The 18,540-nt window shown below is 33.0% G+C and overlaps 5 protein-coding genes, 2 long non-coding RNA genes and 1 other non-coding gene across 10 annotated transcripts; 5 read left to right on the forward strand and 3 right to left on the reverse strand.

Moving 5' to 3' along the window:
* Positions 1 to 18: 18 nt before the first annotated feature.
* PAP13 (purple acid phosphatase 13) lies at positions 19 to 2,583 on the forward strand (the record flags this gene model as incomplete). Of its 3 annotated transcripts, none has more annotated exons than NM_201856.4 (6): positions 19 to 299; positions 592 to 1,159; positions 1,245 to 1,465; positions 1,559 to 1,749; positions 1,834 to 2,106; positions 2,281 to 2,583. In NM_201856.4, the coding sequence occupies 6 exons, from the start codon at positions 32 to 34 to the stop codon at positions 2,395 to 2,397; spliced, it is 1,638 nt and encodes a 545-aa protein (NP_973585.1). The 3 variants fall into 3 exon arrangements, with proteins under 3 accessions (NP_973585.1, NP_180836.1, NP_850198.1); NM_128837.1 differs by having other exon boundaries at positions 32 to 299; positions 1,245 to 1,378; positions 2,281 to 2,397; NM_179867.1 differs by having other exon boundaries at positions 32 to 1,159; positions 1,834 to 2,397.
* Positions 2,584 to 2,603: 20 nt separating this feature from the next.
* UBP1 (ubiquitin-specific protease 1) lies at positions 2,604 to 6,064 on the reverse strand (the record flags this gene model as incomplete). The annotated part of the gene is made up of 3 exons (NM_128838.2): positions 2,604 to 2,865; positions 2,971 to 4,734; positions 4,818 to 6,064. 3 exons carry the CDS (start codon positions 6,062 to 6,064, stop codon positions 2,625 to 2,627), a joined length of 3,252 nt encoding a protein of 1,083 aa, NP_565753.1. The 3' UTR covers positions 2,604 to 2,624.
* A 1,363-nt stretch (positions 6,065 to 7,427) lies between these two features.
* AT2G32785 (uncharacterized protein) lies at positions 7,428 to 7,718 on the forward strand. The gene has a single exon (NM_001084526.2). It carries the CDS (start codon positions 7,466 to 7,468, stop codon positions 7,679 to 7,681), a length of 216 nt encoding a protein of 71 aa, NP_001077995.1. The 5' UTR covers positions 7,428 to 7,465; the 3' UTR covers positions 7,682 to 7,718.
* Positions 7,719 to 8,452: 734 nt separating this feature from the next.
* Positions 8,453 to 8,688, reverse strand: AT2G08540. Its single transcript, NR_140363.1, has one exon. It is a non-coding gene; the product is annotated as an other RNA (long non-coding RNA).
* Positions 8,689 to 9,026: 338 nt separating this feature from the next.
* On the forward strand, positions 9,027 to 9,304 carry AT2G32788 (uncharacterized protein; the record flags this gene model as incomplete). Its single annotated transcript, NM_001084527.2, has 1 exon — positions 9,027 to 9,304. Exon 1 carries the CDS (start codon positions 9,110 to 9,112, stop codon positions 9,302 to 9,304), a length of 195 nt encoding a protein of 64 aa, NP_001077996.1. The 5' UTR covers positions 9,027 to 9,109.
* Positions 9,305 to 9,675: 371 nt separating this feature from the next.
* On the reverse strand, positions 9,676 to 10,576 carry AT2G32790 (Ubiquitin-conjugating enzyme family protein). The gene is made up of 2 exons (NM_128839.3): positions 10,163 to 10,576; positions 9,676 to 10,073 (listed from the first exon to the last, which is right to left on the reverse strand). The coding sequence occupies exons 1-2, from the start codon at positions 10,463 to 10,465 to the stop codon at positions 9,843 to 9,845; spliced, it is 534 nt and encodes a 177-aa protein (NP_565754.1). The 5' UTR covers positions 10,466 to 10,576; the 3' UTR covers positions 9,676 to 9,842.
* A 3,040-nt stretch (positions 10,577 to 13,616) lies between these two features.
* Positions 13,617 to 15,104, forward strand: AT2G32795. The gene is made up of 2 exons (NR_143763.1): positions 13,617 to 14,058; positions 14,884 to 15,104. It is a non-coding gene; the product is annotated as an other RNA (non-coding RNA).
* A 620-nt stretch (positions 15,105 to 15,724) lies between these two features.
* On the forward strand, positions 15,725 to 16,044 carry AT2G08545. Its single transcript, NR_140364.1, has one exon. It is a non-coding gene; the product is annotated as an other RNA (long non-coding RNA).
* The last annotated feature ends 2,496 nt before the right edge of the window (positions 16,045 to 18,540 follow it).

Below are 18,540 nucleotides of genomic sequence, written 5' to 3' on the forward strand. Positions count from 1 at the left end.
TTCTTCGCTGCAACAAAACATTTATGTGAAAATGGTGGTAAAATATACAATGTCGATGTCCTTTTTCGTCATTTTCGCTTCTACTGTTACTATCATCGTTCATGGTTTCCCATCGACACTCGACGGTCCGCTTAACCCCGTTACTGCTCCACTCGACCCGAATCTTAACCCGATTGCATTCGACTTACCAGAATCCGACCCGAGTTTCGTAAAACCCATTTCGGAGTTTCTTCTTCCCGAACAGATCTCTGTCTCTCTCTCTTACAGCTTTGACTCCGTCTGGATTTCTTGGGTCACAGGTCTCTATTTGTCTCTTCAACTTTCTTTACCTTTCGGAAAAAACAATTTTTTTTACTACAAAAGTCTTGAAATATTATTAAATTCTCAAAATTGGACTTATTTATGTTTACAAAAATGTGGAATGTGTGATTAGTTTATCTTGAAAGTACATAAAGGTTTAATCTTTTTGAGCCAAGAGCTGGATCTACTTAAGAAGCTTCATCAAGATTTTTGCTTAAATATTCATCCTTTAAGTTAACTATTTGCATTTGTCTGAACTCTGAAGCATGGTTGTTGTATTATATACTACAGGGGAATACCAAATTGGTGAAAAAGATTCTGCACCTCTGGATCCTAATTGTGTGCAAAGCATAGTTCAATACCGTGAATTCGATGTTCGTCGTACTAGGAAGCAAAATGCAACAGGCCATTCTATTGTTTATAACCAACAGTATTCTTCTGAGAATGGTTTCATGAACTATACTTCAGGCATCATTCACCATGTTCAACTCACAGGTCTTAAACCAAACACATTGTACCGATACCAATGCGGAGACCCGTCTTTATCAGCAATGAGCAAAGAGTATTACTTCAGGACAATGCCTAAGTCTACATCAGAGAATTATCCACACAGAATCGTTGTGGCTGGAGATTTGGGTCTTACTTACAACACATCAACTGTTTTGGGGCATATTCTGTCTAACCATCCAGATCTTGTGGTTTTACTTGGAGGATTCAGCTACGCTGATACTTATCTTGCGAATAAGACTAAACTAGATTGTAGTTCTTGTCATTGTGACCAAAATGGAACTAGTTCTGATTGTGGTTCTTGTTATTCTAGTGGAGAAACTTATCAGCCTCGCTGGGATTATTGGGGAAGGTAAAAGAAGATTCTTCTCTAGTGATTGTGAATCCTTTGATGGTTTTAAACACTAAATTATTGGGGGCTTTGTCTTTGATGACAGGTTCATGGAGCCACTCACGGCTAATGTTCCAACCATGATGGTAGCAGGGGAGCACGAGATTGAGCCGCAGACCGAGAATAATCTGACATTCGCTGCATACAGTTCAAGATTCGCATTCCCTTCAAACGAAAGCGGTTCTTTCTCACCATTATACTATTCTTTCAACGCGGGAGGAGCTCATTTCATAGTGCTCAATTCATACACACTTTATGATAACTCATGTATAGTTTCTCCAGGTTTTGATTTTCTCTCTTTAGGTTTAAATTTCATTGAAATGTGTTTCTGATTTTCTTAATTCCCTGTTTCTTCAACAGCTGATCAGTATATTTGGCTTGAAAGTGACCTGATCAAAATAAACAGATCAGAAACTCCATGGGTGGTTGCAACTTGGAGTCTTCCTTGGTACAGCACATTCAAAGGGCATTACAGAGAAGCTGAATCAATGAGGATTCACCTTGAAGACTTGCTCTATAACTACCGAGTCGATATCGTCTTCAATAGTCATGTATGTGTGTTGTTCTGTTAAAGTATTCCTTTGCTTTTGGGAAATATCTTCTTTTACGCTAATTTCCCACAAAACCTGAACTAGGTTGATGCATATGAGAGATCAAACAGAGTCTACAACTACACGTTAGACCAATGTGGCCCGGTTTATATAACAACCGGTGCAGGAGGAGCTGGGAAGCTGGAGACTCAGCATGTAGACGACCCAGGAAATATTCCAGATCCTTCTCAGAACTACTCGTGCAGATCCAGCGGCTTGAACTCCACGTTGGAGCCTGTAAAAGATGAGACTTGTCCGGTTAAGCAGCCGGAGTATAGCGCATACAGAGAAAGCAGCTTCGGTTTCGGTATACTAGAAGTAAGTTAGATCTCTCTCTATTCTTTATCGCTTGATGTTCAAGTAACCTACTAAGAATAGTTCTTGGGCATAAGCATCATGGATCAAACTCAGAACCGGTCCGTTGTTTTCTCAGATTGTACCAATTTAAAATTGCTTAAAACGAAGTGTTTTTTTTTACGTTGGCCTTTTCAGGTGAAGAATGAGACGCATGCATTGTGGAGCTGGAACCGGAATCAAGACCTGTACTATCTCGCCGCCGACGTAATACATATTGTACGTCAGCCTGAAATGTGCTCGGTTTGCAACTAAACCAAGTAGTTATACCGGTAGATTTTATAACGTTCTACAGTTTACGTAGCCATTATCTATAAGCTGAACGTAAAAACACTTAACTTTTCAAACAAGGCAAAATGCTAAACTTAAGTCAAGAGAGTTCACCAGCACAATGTGTGAAGAACGTTAAACCTATCTTGTTCTATTAACCTAAATTATAGAAAGAGAAAAAAAAAAAAAAAAGATATCCAGCCTCCGTGTTCTCAGATTCGTTCGTAAAATAAGATATAGGCTTCAGAACGGAGAACTTCTTCCAAAGAAGCCGGTCGAACCTGAGAATCGCTTGCGTGATACCATATGGATGAGTTTGGTTCTTTAGTATCAGAGTCTCTCCTCTCCTTGTGGCCTCCTCTAATGTAAGAAACATAATGACCTCGACTCATTGCCCCTAAATGTTCCACTAACCCGGCCAACCTGTAAACCGGCTCGTCTTCTTCGGAGCACCTAGAGAGCGAGAGAAATTAACGATTAGTGGATTTTATGATGGTTTCTGACCAAATGTGGTAACATTAAAAGAAAAGATTATGTATATAGAGAAAATGGGCATACCTAGTGTCCATGTATTTGCTAAGATCGATGAACTCTTGGAAATCAACATGGCCACTTAGCTTGCTTACCCTGCCTCGAGCATCTTGGCTGAACCTTTTGAGATGTATGGTCAAGACAGGTGGTGCCTTGTTTATAAGTACCTTTTTCCTAGCATCTCTTTTTACTATCACTTCTTCAGAATCTACTGCCAAGTCTTCCCAATTTTCACATTCATTGTCACTGGCTGGTTGAGAACTGATGGTTTCTCCACCGAGGAGAGGTGTTTCAGTAACAGAAGTAATTGGAGCTTGCTTTGTATTTTCCTCTCCCACAAATCCATCATCTATTGCGCTTTCCTCTTCCTTGCAGTTTGGCAATTTTGTGATCGGAGGAGCAGCTTTGTAACCGTTTTCGAGATCTATACAGGATTGATTTAGTGAACTGTCTCTACACTCATCAAAAGCCGAACTAGCTCCATTTTCATTCACCCATCTGTTGCTCAATCCTTCTTTAGTTCTTCTCTTTTCTCTCAACCGCTGAAGTTTTAGGTTCTTCGAACAATTCTCACAATGCCAAGCATTGTCTTCTGACAAAATCTCATGCTTCGTGAACTGAGCCAAACACCTATCTACAGACACTGGTGAATCCGATTCATCAAGAACTGCAGGATCAGAGTCGCTGCTTACAGCCACAAAACCAGCTTCAGAAACTTTAGCTTTAGATGGTGGTCCAAAAACAGGTCTTTCAGATGTCCCACGATCATCGAATATTCTGTTAGTAAACTCAACATAATCTATGTTTCGTTCATTGTCACCGCTCATGAATGAAGAAAAAGTTTCACCCTTACCTGCCCTAACTGTTTTATCATTACCGCTGACAGCCATAAAACCTGCTTCAGAAACTTCAGATTTAGATAGCGGTCGAAAGAAAGGTCTTTCGGATATCTCAGGCTCATCAAAAAAACTGCTAAAGTCAACATAATCTATGTTTTGTTCATGGTCACTGCTTACGAATGACGAGGAAGCTTCACCCTTACCTGCACTAACTGTTTTATCATCACTGCAGTCAGCCTTAAAACCAGCTTCAGAAACTTCAGATTTAGATAGCGGTCGAAAGAAAGGTCTTTCGGATATCTCAGGCTCGTCAAAAAAACTGCTAAAGTCAACATAATCTATGTTTTGTTCATGGTCACTACTTATGAATGACGAGGAAGCTTCACCCTTACCTGCACTAACTGTTTTATCATCACTGCAGTCAGCCTTAAAACCAGCTTCATAAACTTCAGATTTAGATAGTGGTCTAAAAACAGGTCCTTCGCGTATCTCAGGCTCATCAAGAAAACTGCTAAAGTCAAAATAGTCTTTTTTTGGTTCATGGTCACCGCTCACGAATGACGAGGAAGCTTCTGCAACCATATAATCATCATAGAATAAGTGATCTTTATAAGGCATATACAGAACCTGAGAATCTGCAACCATCAAGGCAAGCTCTTCATCAGCCCCCTGATTTGCAGATGAAGAACTTTGCTCTAAATCAGGACAACCGCAAACTTGAGCCTCATCTATCACTGCTGAAATCCCACTTGCAGATGTTTCTTCATTAGACTGCGTAGCTCGTACATCTTCTTTATCTGGTACAGTTTTTCCAGTTCGATCATTATCATGCATCAGCGTTTCTGTGCTACCTACCAAAATCTGATTAACTCCTTTAGCCTCGGTTGATGGGGCAGTATCACTAACATCGCTTAGCAAAACCAAATCGGTTTCATTGTCAGAGGTTTCTGGTCTAAGAAAATTCGACCAAAAGTCATCATGTTCGGACCATAAGTTATCCTGTTCCGTATCAGTATCTATTGTGATTTCAGAGACCTGCTTTGAATCTTGTGATCCGATGGAAAGAGTGGAACTGTGGAATTGTGATCCGATGCAGGTTTAGCGGACACAACTTCTGAATCTTTGCTGACTGCCCCATTCTTAAGGACCTCCTTTGCCTGAGAAAGGATTTGTTGCTTTTTAGGAGGAAGTTTCATGGACGGAACGGGTAAAGAGAGATCCATAAAGGGTTCATACACTTTTGAGAAATGTCCGCATTCTAAACAAGAAACAGTGCTCGATATTTCACCTCCAAATACAGAATCTATGAGAGTAGGTTTCTGATATGTAGAACTGTCATTACTATCAGAAACACCAAGCTTCTTCCTCAGGCTCGATTCTTCAATGCTCAAACCATCCAACAAACATCTTAGCAACTCATGACTGTCATGCTGCTGATATCCCCTAAATTGGGGAGCCTGAGAACAGACAGAAAAGAAAAGGTCTCTTGGATTTATCTCATTCCTAAAAACGCTTGCCTCTGAATTTGATTCAGCAAATAGTTCCTTCAGGGAAGAAACGAGAGGCCCGCTAACAGATAGATCCTCTTTCAAGAAGTGCTCACGTAATTGATCCAAAGAGAGAAGGTTCTGCATTACAGAATTAAAGAAACATGTGTTCCCAAGGTTAACTAAACCTCTTACAGCATAACCATCTCTTGCTTCTATACCACCATAGATACTTCCTGAACATGAAAATTCAGTTTCAAATGAAGCAGAGTACGTGTTTGGAGATCTTTCTCTAATCAATTTCACAACTTCCAGCAACAAATCTTTTTTCTCACCATTCTCTTCATTATCAAAAGGGAGAAGTGATTGGCATGAGAAACACCACCTTAACTGAGGATTTTTACATTGAATCACCAAACGGTGACGCGTCAACCTGTTATGCCCCATAACATGACTCTGAGCCTCAGTCGGCAAACCAACATCTCCACAAACATAATAGCCACATTCCAAACAAAGCCAAATAGCATTTCTAGCACAATTCTGGTCAGAGGAAGAATACCAGTCTCTCCTGTTACTAGCACCCCATCTACTTCCTCTCTTCACGTGAACTCTTTCATTGCATTCTCCACACTTGATTTGTTGATAAGATTTGATAATTTTCAACAACTTATCCAAATCAACATATTTATCAAAATGGACACAAGATCTTTTTTCTGTCATTGTCACAGCAAACTCCTCAGTTACTTCCACGCTTTGCTCAGATTGCTTCTCGGAGACCGTTGCAGCAAACCTCATATATGGAGGCTTTTGACCCTTCTTTAATCTCTTTCCCATTCGTTACTAATTATAAATATACCAAACTTTCAAAGCCAGACAAAGGAGACTGCGTAAAGACACCATTATACAGAAAGATGTTAGCTTCATCCGAATAATCAAATCACAGCTTAGCAAATAAATAATGAAGCATTAGACGAAACAAACAGAGAAGGAGTAACAATCAACTTGTACATTAATGAAAATCAAACAAACCCCAGGATTCTTTTAGCACACACATTGCAAAAAGGTTCCAACTTTTTACCTTACAATACTTAGTATGTAAAAACTACCCAACAAAAATCCGAAATTCAAAGAGTCAAAATCTTCCAGTGGTCTAAACAACTAAAAAGTTGGGATTTTTATACTAAATACTAGTAGTCAACTAAACCTTAAACGCAAAAAACAGATGCTTTTTTAAATAAAAGTTGTAAAAAAGCAGAGTCCATATGTTTTACCCTTAAACCCACAAAGCAGAAGAAGAATCAAAGAGAATAATATTAAACGTGAGAAGGATGGAAGACGAAACGAAGTCCAAGAGATTAGAAACTAACCTAATCTAGGGATTTGTGAGAGATACGAGCACAAAGAAGGTTTTGTCACAACTCACAAAGTTCGTTTTTTTTTCTTTACTTTTTTTTGCCAACGTTGTCGAGAGTAACAGAGTCGAGAGAGACTATATATATTCAGTATCTTACTCGGACAAAGAGAGAGGGAGACGAAGAGAACCCAAGTCACAAGGGTAAAGGAAACAAAATAAAAAATTACCCACAAATAATTTTCTTTTTTAATCGTCTTTTACCAATAATAATAATAATAATATAAAATGAAAAAATTCGTTTTTAAATAAAAGAAAAGAAATATTTAAAGGTCAACTACTCAACTGGGAATATAGATAGTTTTGTAACTTAATTATAGAAGTAGACCATGTACTATTTATAATTATATAAAAAAAAAGTTTGAGTAAGCAAAAAGGAAAATAAAATCTGAGTAGATAAAATCAGGAAAAAAGGCAAAATAAAATAAAATAGAGTTAATACATTTATCTAATTTTACACTACACAAAACTAAAAAGAACTAACTTTGATTGACATTTTAAGAATCAATTTTGGATCGACATTTAGTTGTTATTAGCTAACATAGATCTTATATATGTACTGTTGGAAGTTGGAACTAATAACAATAATTACATTTGTGAAAGAAAGTCTTGTTGGAATTGGATAACTAAGGAACCTCCAAAACAATTAACTTTATTTAGCAAACGCAACCAACTATTTTTATAAAGCATCAACGCAAAATTAGAAATTAGAAATCTATAAGAAAGTAATAAATAATCAAAAGTAAGTGTAAATCCATTTAGTTTACTTTGTTCGTTTTGAAAATATGGCGATGTTGAAGGCAATATCGGTTTTATGTGTCGCTCTACTGATTATTTTTGTTGTTAAGGCGGATACAATCAACAGGGAGCAAGTTATATCATATGAGTCAATGCGTGTGAATCATGCATGGGGATGTTCTCAAAAATATCCTCAGTTTTGCCAGAAAACTAGGGCAAATCCATATACGAAGCCACCCCCAAAAAACAGTGAAGCTTCATAGGGGTTGGAATTTTTGTGATATGAAAACACGATTCGGAGTCATATATATCAAAAAATCTCAAAAAAGAAATCAACAAAACGTATTATGGAGAACAAGAGGGCGGCAAATGTATTCTTTTTTTTGGTAATGGGAAAATGTATTCTTTTATATGGATTAAGATATATTTATTTATGATTATTATATATATTCATATATATATATATATATTCCTATTTTATCCTTTCATAGATAAATTGCAATTTATATGATAATAAAGTGTAATCTTTCTCTACAATCGTTGATGAAAACGATCATATCAATCAATCTATATTTTAATGGTTATATATACACAATTATGTGTTTCTAGTTTCTTTTGTCTAGAACATGTATCATACGGATTTAAATGTGAATGCTGATATCGACGACATTAGCACAAACTACTTAAGTTGATGAGAAAGTGACTTTCCTAATGTAGTTATTATGTTATACGTAAGAAAATTAATACCGTCTATGTGTAATTTTATTTTATATATATGGATATGAACTTCATGTTTTGAATAAATTATCGTTTCAGCTAAAATAAAGTTATATAAAGAATGTAAAAATCATAAATCATAACTAGTTCTTAAAACGAATATTATAGTAGAGTAGGAATTTCGGTTTTGTATGTTTGTTAGAAACTTGATTATAACAGCTTTCATGTACGTATCTTTTTTTCCGATTAAGATACGTTTATAGCTTTTGCCCCCAAAAAAAAGATACGTTTATAGCTTTCAAAGCATTAAATGGTGAAGGTGGCTGGTTCGATTCTATCTGGCTACATTTTGTACCCACTTAATTTTTTGGCTGGGTCCGCCACTACCAAACTGCTTACTGATTTTTCAAGGCGGCCGACTGGCCGTAAATCCATCGACTAATATTCATTTCATATTTACGAAGAAGAAACCAGATAATTGAACGAGTTAAGAAAACTAATCAAAACTTGGTTCAAAAAAAAAAAAAAAAACTAATCAAAACATAATTTGCCTGTAATTTGCAGTTTATTGTTTTTGTACCATTCAGAAAAACAAAAGTATAAATCTGTCTTTTTGTTTTGTTAATTGATTCAGTTTTGTTGAACTGTTTATCCAGTATATTGTTGCAAACTTGCAATGATAACAAAATCTTTAAAACTTTCGATATCTCTTTAGACGTGAAACTAAATTCTAATCACTTTAGGAGTAAAATAGTAAAATAACAATATCCATATTTTAGATAGATACTCCAAATCTACATGCCAAAAAAAGGAAAGAAACATAACAATATTGTCTCCCATCTTGAATATTATTTAAAGGTTTGATAATCCCTTCATGTTTCTCCACAACAAAAAAAACAAAAAAGCTAATCTTTCTACAGATAAATTCAAGCTTTTTTCCTTCGTTCATTCAAAAAAAAAAGAAAGAAAAAGATATGGGTATCTCTAAGAAATCAACAAAGGCTATAATAATATATATGGCTCTTATTATGGTGTTCTTCACATTTGCAACACTCAAGACCAATGCGGAAGATGTGATAAGCTACGAAGTTCTCTTACAAGATCATGCATGGGGATGTAGTCCAAAGTTTCCTAGATTATCATGTCTCAAACAAAAGGCCAATCCCTAGATTCATCAAAGTCGTGAGTCTCATCTGAACTGCAATATATATTTTATTTTTTCTGTTTCGTTTATAATGTTATTTATCGAATATTTATTATATTGTACCCTCATTTTTAAATTAAATTTATGGTGTTTATATGTGATCATTCATTTGTATATATGTATATATGTGTCTATGTACATGATTTATTACTATATAAAGTAAAACGTATCACCGAGTTACAACTTGTACGTAATGTAGTATTTGATAAACGACTAAGAAATCATTTTCAATGTCCTTCAAAAAACACTCATATATCTAAATTTTCTGCGGTTAATAATATTTGAATTGGTTACTGTAAAAGTAAAAAAAAAAAAAAAAAAACAGAAGCACACAAACAATTTTTAACAAGGTTTAGCAGCTGCTGACGTCTTGAATACAAAGACAACTATTGTATTCAATCTCTCGGTAGTAAACGACCTTACACGACACTAAACTGACGAAACAAAACAGAAGTCATATAGTTTAATCGCAATAGACATCAAAAAAACTTGAGAACAACTAATCATCCCTTTGCATACTTCAAAGTCCATTCTCGCGCAACTTTCTCGTAAGCTTTCCGGTCTTTCTGGTACAGTCTCGCGGCATGATTGCTAACCAATAACGGTTCAACCGGGTTCGATAAAATCGAACATATAGAGAGCAACACCAAGTTAATGGTCAAGGCTGATGACCATCGTGATCCCAATATATCAACAAAGATTTCTCCAATTTCGCTTATATTAGGATGAAAAATCTGGATCCAAAAACATAAAACGAAATTTTTAACCGGGAACCAAACATTTCCGAAAGACTAAATTAAACCGGATTTCTAATTTTGGTTACCTTAGTCTTGAATGTGATTTTGGGTGGTTCATAAGGATATTTGGGTGGGATGTGAACAGAGACGGTGAAGACTCCTTTTTCGTAAGGGCAACCCACCGGGCCGTTAACGGTGGCTTCCCACCGGAAAATATTTTCCGGCGAAGGTAACCACGATCTCACATGGATCTTCAGAACGTCATCTTTTTCTTGAAATTCTTTCCACAATCTGTTCTCCGCTGATTTTGAGACGGTGTCTGGAGATACTTTACCGGAGTTCCTCGACGTAAAGAATTTACGAACTTTGAAGTTTTGGAAACACATCATTTTTTTATTCTCCTCTATGTATTATGAGAGAGAGAGAGAGAGAGACTATGCTTTTCTTAGATTATAGTTAAGCTCATATTTATATTTTTCTTGAGTATTTCTTTTATTTACTTATACGACATAAATTACATATAATGCTTTGTCGAATCATTGACAAGAACTTTAAAGAGTTTATAGAAAACAATGATGTATACGGTGAATGTTAGTATTTACATATATGGTGGAATCTAGCTAGAATTTGATATTCAGGAACTCTTTTATATTTTGACGTCAAAATTTCGTGCATTTTGATTGGTTAAGACTTAAGTATAAAGGAGTCAAGACTTTCTTCTTATTTCTCTACTTCTTATCATCTTTTTTTGTTTTGTTTTAAGTGCTTTAATTTATAAACTGTTAGTAGATTTTAACCCGCGGTATACCGCGGGACGATTTATTTTTTAAAAGTAATATATATTAAAACTTGCAAATTTTATTTTTATAAAATATTTATATTTTACAGTTTATAATTGTTATTAAGTAACGGTATACCACGAATTCATGAAATAATTGTTAAAAAACTGAAGTTTTAACCCCTATTAAAACAGCATATTAATAATATTTTAAAATTTTATAAATATTGATTCAAATACATCCACCATATAACCCAATTCCAAAATAGAACTCGTTCTGTAATTTTTTTTACCGTCACGTGATTTTTTTAAAAAATAGTAATTTTTTAACATTTAAGAATAATTTTTTATATAAAAAAGTTTTGCAAATTGTATCATTCTCTAATACATTTATATCTATAGTTTAATTTTATATATAGTAACATTATACATACCACATAACATTTTTGGTTTTATATAATTTTTTCTAAATTAGGATGATTTGATATGTTTAATATTAGTGGTCTTAAAAAATAATAAATTAAAGATTTAACCCGTATTGAAACGGTGGATTAATTATATTTTATTTTTTTATTAATGTTGATTCAAAAACCCGTCCCTCCAAATCCGTCTTGCCAAAAAGCTATTTATTTTGTTAATATTAATTTTATTAATGATATGACTCTGAATTAGAATCTAAACATTTTAGCTAATAACATAGGAGTGCACCATATTTAATTTATAGGAGAATGTACCATATGACCCGAATGCACTTTTATCCAAATCCACCAAAAAAGTCTTGCAAAAATACTATAGAGATAAGAAACGATAGTCGGTTTTGATAGGTATAAGATTAGCAAATATATTAGTTAGCTTAAATTAGTTAAAGAATACAAATTGAAAAGGTATATTACACTTTATTCGAATATAGTATCAAAACTTATATAACACAGAGATTTGATAATTTTTTAATTGATGAATACTTTTTTTGTGCTAATTTTTATGTGATTAAGATTTAATTGATTTTGTATATAAAATATTAAATTGACTTATTTGTTTATAATTTGGTAACAGATAGATATTTGAATATTCAATATATTTTGCTTCAGTTTAAGAAATCTTTGATGACCCGTCTTTAGATCCAATAAGCCCTATAATCTAGATATTAACCTGCAGTATATATTTTAGTTAAACTAAATTTTTTTATTGTAAAGATGATTTAAAAATATTTGATATTATTTTATTTGATTTTAAATGTATAGTAAACTGTGAGTTGTATATGTTTTGTTGATATTATCTATATTGTTTAGTGTTTAAGATTATACACTTGTAGTTTGATTGTTAATTTACGAGTTTCACCTGTAGTATACCATTTTGTATTAATATCGATCTAAACATGCAATTCTATGATTTCCAACTTGTATTAAAAATTGAATCACATCTAATATGTTATTAATTATTGTAATATATAAGATTATAAATTTTCAATATAATATGTATGAAATTGAATATAAATATTTCAAATTATGACCTGTTACTCAGTAGAAAGTTTTCTTAAATCTATTTTTTACCCGTTATAATATTTTTTTATGTATTGAACAGTTTATATTTGTTTTTAAAAATTCAAATTATGGCATATGGGAAAAAACTCTAATTATTCTTTTATAATGATGATATTATTTTTCCGCAAAAATAAAATCATATAAAGATGAGAAGTGAACTATAATAATTAATAAAAAAATAATATGATAATTTAGATATCAAATATAATTTGTTGATTTTAATTGGTTACTTTTTTGGAAATTAATAATGTATTTCGTTTTTCTAATTAAATTAAATTAATTAAAATTTAGATATCAAATCTTATATGTTGATTTTGATTGGTTATTATTTTTGGAAATTAATAATGTATTTCGTTTTTTAATTAAATTTAATTAATTAAATGAGTATTTGACTTTTTAATCCTTAAAGAGATAAATTAATTTACTCTTTAAAATTTTATTTCTAATGGCATACCTATGTAATTACTTACAAAAATTAAGGTTACATTTAAAATGTACTTCCCAAATAATATAGTAGGATTATTAACCTCATACTACAATTTTTACCCAAGATTACATCAGAACTAAATAAATCTAACCTAGAAAAATTCTTACATGTCTAAAATCCAAAGTCTAATTGACTAAAAATCATGTGTTCAAATCATATAGTGTTAAAGTTTTAGAGTATATTAGCAGAAAAAAGAGAGAGTTAGAGGCAATCGAATGGTTGGTAAAGTAATTTAATGTTAGCCACAACTTGAGCGACGCTTTTGTCAATGCATTGCGAAATTAAGTTAAAAAAGCATGTGAAATCATCAACACGTTTTCATCTATAAGTGAACACAAAATAGAAACCTTGAAATGACACTTTACTATTAAAATCTGATTAATCAATGTGATTATGATATACGTATATAGTGATCTTAAAAAGAGAGAAAGAAGTATAACAAAAGCTGTATATATGTATATTTATGACCTAGCTTTGGTCCTTTGGAAGTAATTTGGTTATAGGATGTCTAAAAATTAAATGTCATTGGTAATATTGTCAGACCAATTATTGTTATCATGTAGTCATTTTTGAGTTACGGCCAAAATATGAAATTATAGAAAGTAGTCTTCATTCCACTAATAGCCGAGAGAGCTGGTTTGATTATGTAACTTCTAAGAGCATCTCCAACGGTGTAAAAATGGAGCTTTCTTCACGGTTTCTCTTATTAAAAGTTGGAAAAAATAAATCAGAATGATTAATTTTTGAGAGAGCTGTCTCTCTTGACAGAGATTTTGGAAGGTAAGAGAGACGATGACGTATCACGTTTTTAGACGAGACTATGGCGATGGAGAGTGAATTTTGCCTTTTTGGAATTCCCACGACTCTCTGTATCTTTCTTTAGGCGAGACTATGGCGATAAAGATTGAATTTTGCTTCGACAATTGAGGGTGAAATTAACGGCAAATTCAAAATTTCGGTTTCTGACAAGTCGTTCCGCTGGATTCGTCAGCTTCTCACCATCGGCGAAGCGAGGTTCACCTAATCGGAGATTTGCGACTCCCAGTTGGAGAGTAATCGTTGAGGAGAGGCAACGAGTGACACGAGCATATCACTTCTCTCGCCATTCTTCGTACCCATCGCAAGCTAGGTCTCGTCACTAAGCTCATGAGTGCCGCTCAGGCTGCTATGGAACAGGTTAGTCAACCTTTAAACTTCGTATTTGTTTGCATTCAATAAGCCTAATCATTGGATCAATATATAGATTTGGATGATATGTTCTTCTTAGAAGCGATTCTTACTAAAAGTTGAAGCTTTTTATATCAACTTTTGGGATCTTATTCTGTTATTGAATAGTGGTAATTGCTTCTTCTTTTGACTGGAAATTGAAGCAACTAAAGCTCTGTAGATTGTATAAAGAATTTAAGTTTTGTATCCGATTGTTTTATGGTTTGGACTGACGGAGACAATTAGTTTCTGATAGTTGTGATGGGCTTCTAGTGTGAAGTTTCTTGTTTGCTACTTGAGGAAGAATAGATATAGCTAGAGAAGCTATTTTAACAAAGCGTTGTGAGATAGGAAGATGATTAAGCTCATGTTTAGTAATGCCCCAATATGTTTTGAATCCTGAAAATCTCGCCAATAACAGGAAGATCTTGTTTAGTAAGCTTCTTTCAAATGAATCCTCCCTGTTACAAAGAATCCTTTTGATTAATCCACTTAGCTACATGGATTCTATTATTATCATACTCATAATTTGATTATTCATGTTACTTTAACGTTATGAAACATTGTTGATAACAATATAATTAGCATTGATGAATGGATGATGACCTAAATATAAGAGTATGACTATCATGTGATGAAGTTTGATAGAAAGGTAGTTTTTGTTTGATTCTAAATCATGATCTACGTTGTGGAATCAAAACCCTCAAAACGTTATGGTGATTTCTTCTTGCATATGGGTGTCCTGACTGTCATTTTTGATCTTTGACTTCTTCTTTTTTTTTTTCCATTGCACAGCTTAAAGGTATGATAAACGACATGGATCGTGTCCAACTGGAATGAGGACTCTTGTGTGTTACACCTATCGTCAATGCCCAACTGATATGTTGTGTCTTATAATCATAAATTTACTTTGATCCAAACACTTTTGAGAAGCTGTCTTCAAGTGGTCAAAAGGTAGCAACTCTTTTTTCTTGTGTAATTGTAATCATCTGTGTTATGAAGTATTGCCATTTTTGAATTGAGTATGGAACTTCTCATGTTTAAGAAACCAAGCTTTATTTTCAAAAGAAACATTCTTAAGAACTCCTCATGTATTCAACCATTGGAGAAGGTTTTTCTTAAAACAGTATCATGGGCTCTCTAACATTGGATAATCTAAAATTTATTAGAAAAAAATTGGTGAGAGCCACTCATTGGCTCTTACCATTGGAGATGCTCTAACGTTTCACATTACATAAAAATGTCGAAGACGTGTCTCGAATCAATGACGCGTTAACTTTTAAAACAATTTTGACGTGATCCAGTTGATGGTTATTAATTATTTTACCAAAATTTGTTTTGTTTTGAAACACCAATATAATATTATATTAAAATTAACTTGCGGTTACAACAACAACACTAATCCGGAAGCTCTTCACCAAAGAATTTACTTGTCGAATATTTGAAATAGAAACACAATTGAAAAAGAATGTTTGAAAGCGATAAGATAGAAGTTTAAAATCAATGATGACAACCAGAAGCTCCTCGAAAAGTACTTCGAAAGTGATCAGTTTGAAGTCGATCAATCCTCGGTCTTGTAATAGATCCGAGAGTGATGCTTGTTCTTTTGCCATTGAAGGCGGGCGAACAACAGTAGCTCTTGATGCCTCTACGGTTGAGATTTTTGAAACACTCGACATAGGAGAAGAGTGATGAGAACGGCCTCTCTTTCAATGAGGATGAGGAATTTGGTCTGTCCAAAAACATTTTCTCTTACTTTCCTTAAGGTAACGCACTAGTGGGATTAGGATATCCGATATTGTATGACAATTGAAGACCACTATGGTTTAAAGTGGGCCGCAGTTTATAAATAGAATCCAGTCAGAGCCCAATATGACTGTCAAAAGAAATCATCTTTCATCGAAGCAAACTATAAAGTCTATAACCCCACTTTGACACTTTCCCTACTACACACATTCATAAACCATTTGCCTATTTGAATGTTTTTTTCGCTACAATTTTTCTGAATACAAAACAGCATTCTTAAAGTCAATATTTATATTGGTTTTTTTCTTTTATATTGAAAAATGTGAGCTTCAGTCACGGTAAAGCCAATTTTAGTTGCAAGTAGGTGTAAGTTTTCTTTATCGTTTGTAATATATCATTGCGGAACAATTATAAATGTTGTTAACTTTTAATCTTTTATATATCAAATTAGTAATATTGTTATGTACGTATGTGAACAATATACACTCATATTTGGCAAAAGCATATAATTGATAGTAGTTGATATATATTATGAAGAAAAAGACTTATAAAAAATTAATCAATCACTTTACCAAAAAAAAACAATTTATAGCAAAGCAAAAATCATATCGTTTGATGAATAATATATAATTAAATAAAGTACTAAGACATCTTCATGTACCATATTTTCAAACTTCTTGTACTATCAGAATTGTCTGTCTCTTAAGTTTCATCACCTAATTAATTTTCTTACGAAGTCTTGGTTTTTTGGTGAAGGAAGACTAATTAAGTTTCTCAGGTATGTTTGTTTGAGAATTATTGATCACATTTATACATTATTCTCTGATGTTTTTATAAAGTGAATTTCCTACAAATTTGGATCTTTAGTATATGACCAAACCACGAAACTATATGTATAATGTATACGACTACTTTAACCTTTTTAAAAATTTCCTACACATCGTGTCTTTTCACTTGATGTCATTATTAAAACTAAAAAAAACTGAATATATAAAATTAATATATTTGCTTCGATTTTTACTAGACTGATTTTCCCGAAAACTAGTTACACATGTAAAACTGAATCAAATATCTTTAGACAATGTCTTTAAAAATTCAGAATGGCTTACCAACCCATTTTAGTTTACTGATAGATTTTTGTTTGCTCGGTTTGGATAGATTAGTTCAGCATTTTGTTCGTTTGTTTTACAAGATCTGATCTAGATTCAATATAAACCTCGTAAGCTTGATATACATATATTCTCATCTTGATAAAATACTATAAAGAAATGATGGAAAAAAATAGATACATATGTCAAGATAAGAATCTGATGGGTGAGTTATACTTAATAGTTACTAAGGAGTATATATGATGAGTGGCTACAAAATGATTGAAAAATTAGCATCTTTAATTAATTCATTTAAAGAAGCTTATAAAAATGTAGTTGAAATAATTGGCCAAAAAGGTCATACTTATTCGGATCAAAGCATGAGTGAGTAGCAGTTGGAACAATTACACTAAGAGATTCCCAAACCATAATCTTCTCGTGGGCTTTGAAAATGAAAGCAAACAAAAAAAATTGATGAACAAAATAAGGTAGGCCAACGACATCACCCAACCTCTCCTGCTAGTCCATTTATTGTAAAATAAATAAATAAAATGAAGCTATAGATATACAACGTTTACAAACCAACTTTATATATATATATATATATAATCTACTTTAACAAAAGAAAACTATATATAAGTATATAATTTTGAAAGTAATTAATATGAAATTTTGAATCTTCTAATCACCAATCTCCTCCCTATATCAATTACTTATCTTTTGAAGTAGCAATCTTATCTTTATAAGCTCTCTTTTCTTTAATGAATTGCCACCTTATCTTTTTGCATTTATGGTGGCATTATGTCCGTTGAATCCTTTAAAGTTTTTCAATTTCCAACTGTTCAAATATTGACTTCTCCAGATACAAAACAATTGACAATTCGAAGAAAATAACCAATATAATTCTAAAATAGATAAATTAAATACGTAAAATATAAATCTTCATTTTTTTTGGGTGAGACAAAATAGAAATCTTTCACTGAAACTCTTGTAAATAGACACTGATCACGCCATTTGTTGCGGCCACCAAAACTTTCATTTCCTTTTAATTAGAGGCTAGGTGGCAGTATTTAGAAAGAAAAAAAAAACCTCATATGTTATGTATAAATTGGTACAAATTTTTTTAAATTGTTTATATTCAGATACAGTAGTAATCAACTTTTAAATCAGTGGATATGGGAATGCAACTATCAACTTTTTGATGCGGCTGTTTATTAATTGCGTCCAAGTCCAATATAGAAAGAGCAAAGTGTGCTCTACCAATTTATAATTTCTTAACTTCTAAATCTGTTATTTATAGTTTAATTTATATCCAAAGAATTCCACACACCATTCTATGATTGAATATTTTCATTAAGATAGAAATTGCTTACCCACTGGTTTTACATGTCCAAAATGCTAGAAACTGTAAACAGTAAGTTATATAGTACATATGTTGGATAAACACTAAATTATCTATGCAAAGCTTACTATATATCATTGGAGAGTAATTTAGGACAAAAGTAATTGAAGTTGGATCTTAATGCAGTCCCTGCTTCTAAAGAAATAGAAACTGTTGACTTTGGGTCTTTTCATTTTCATAAAGTGTTGATCATTTAAGAGACACGAACTCGACATG

Source organism: Arabidopsis thaliana, chromosome 2 (genome assembly GCF_000001735.4).
Source record: "Arabidopsis thaliana chromosome 2, partial sequence".
NCBI lineage: Eukaryota > Viridiplantae > Streptophyta > Magnoliopsida > Brassicales > Brassicaceae > Arabidopsis > Arabidopsis thaliana.

Excerpts from the sequence above, each read along its gene's own strand:
- AT2G32790 (NM_128839.3), bottom strand. The coding sequence starts at position 10,465 with ATGATGTGTTTCCAAAACTTCAAAGTTCGTAAATTCTTTACGTCGAGG. Across the intron at positions 10,074-10,162 it reads AAATCACATTCAAGACTAAG|ATTTTTCATCCTAATATAAG; the intron begins GTAACCAAAATT and ends TTTTGGATCCAG.
- AT2G32785 (NM_001084526.2), top strand. The coding sequence starts at position 7,466 with ATGGCGATGTTGAAGGCAATATCGGTTTTATGTGTCGCTCTACTGATT.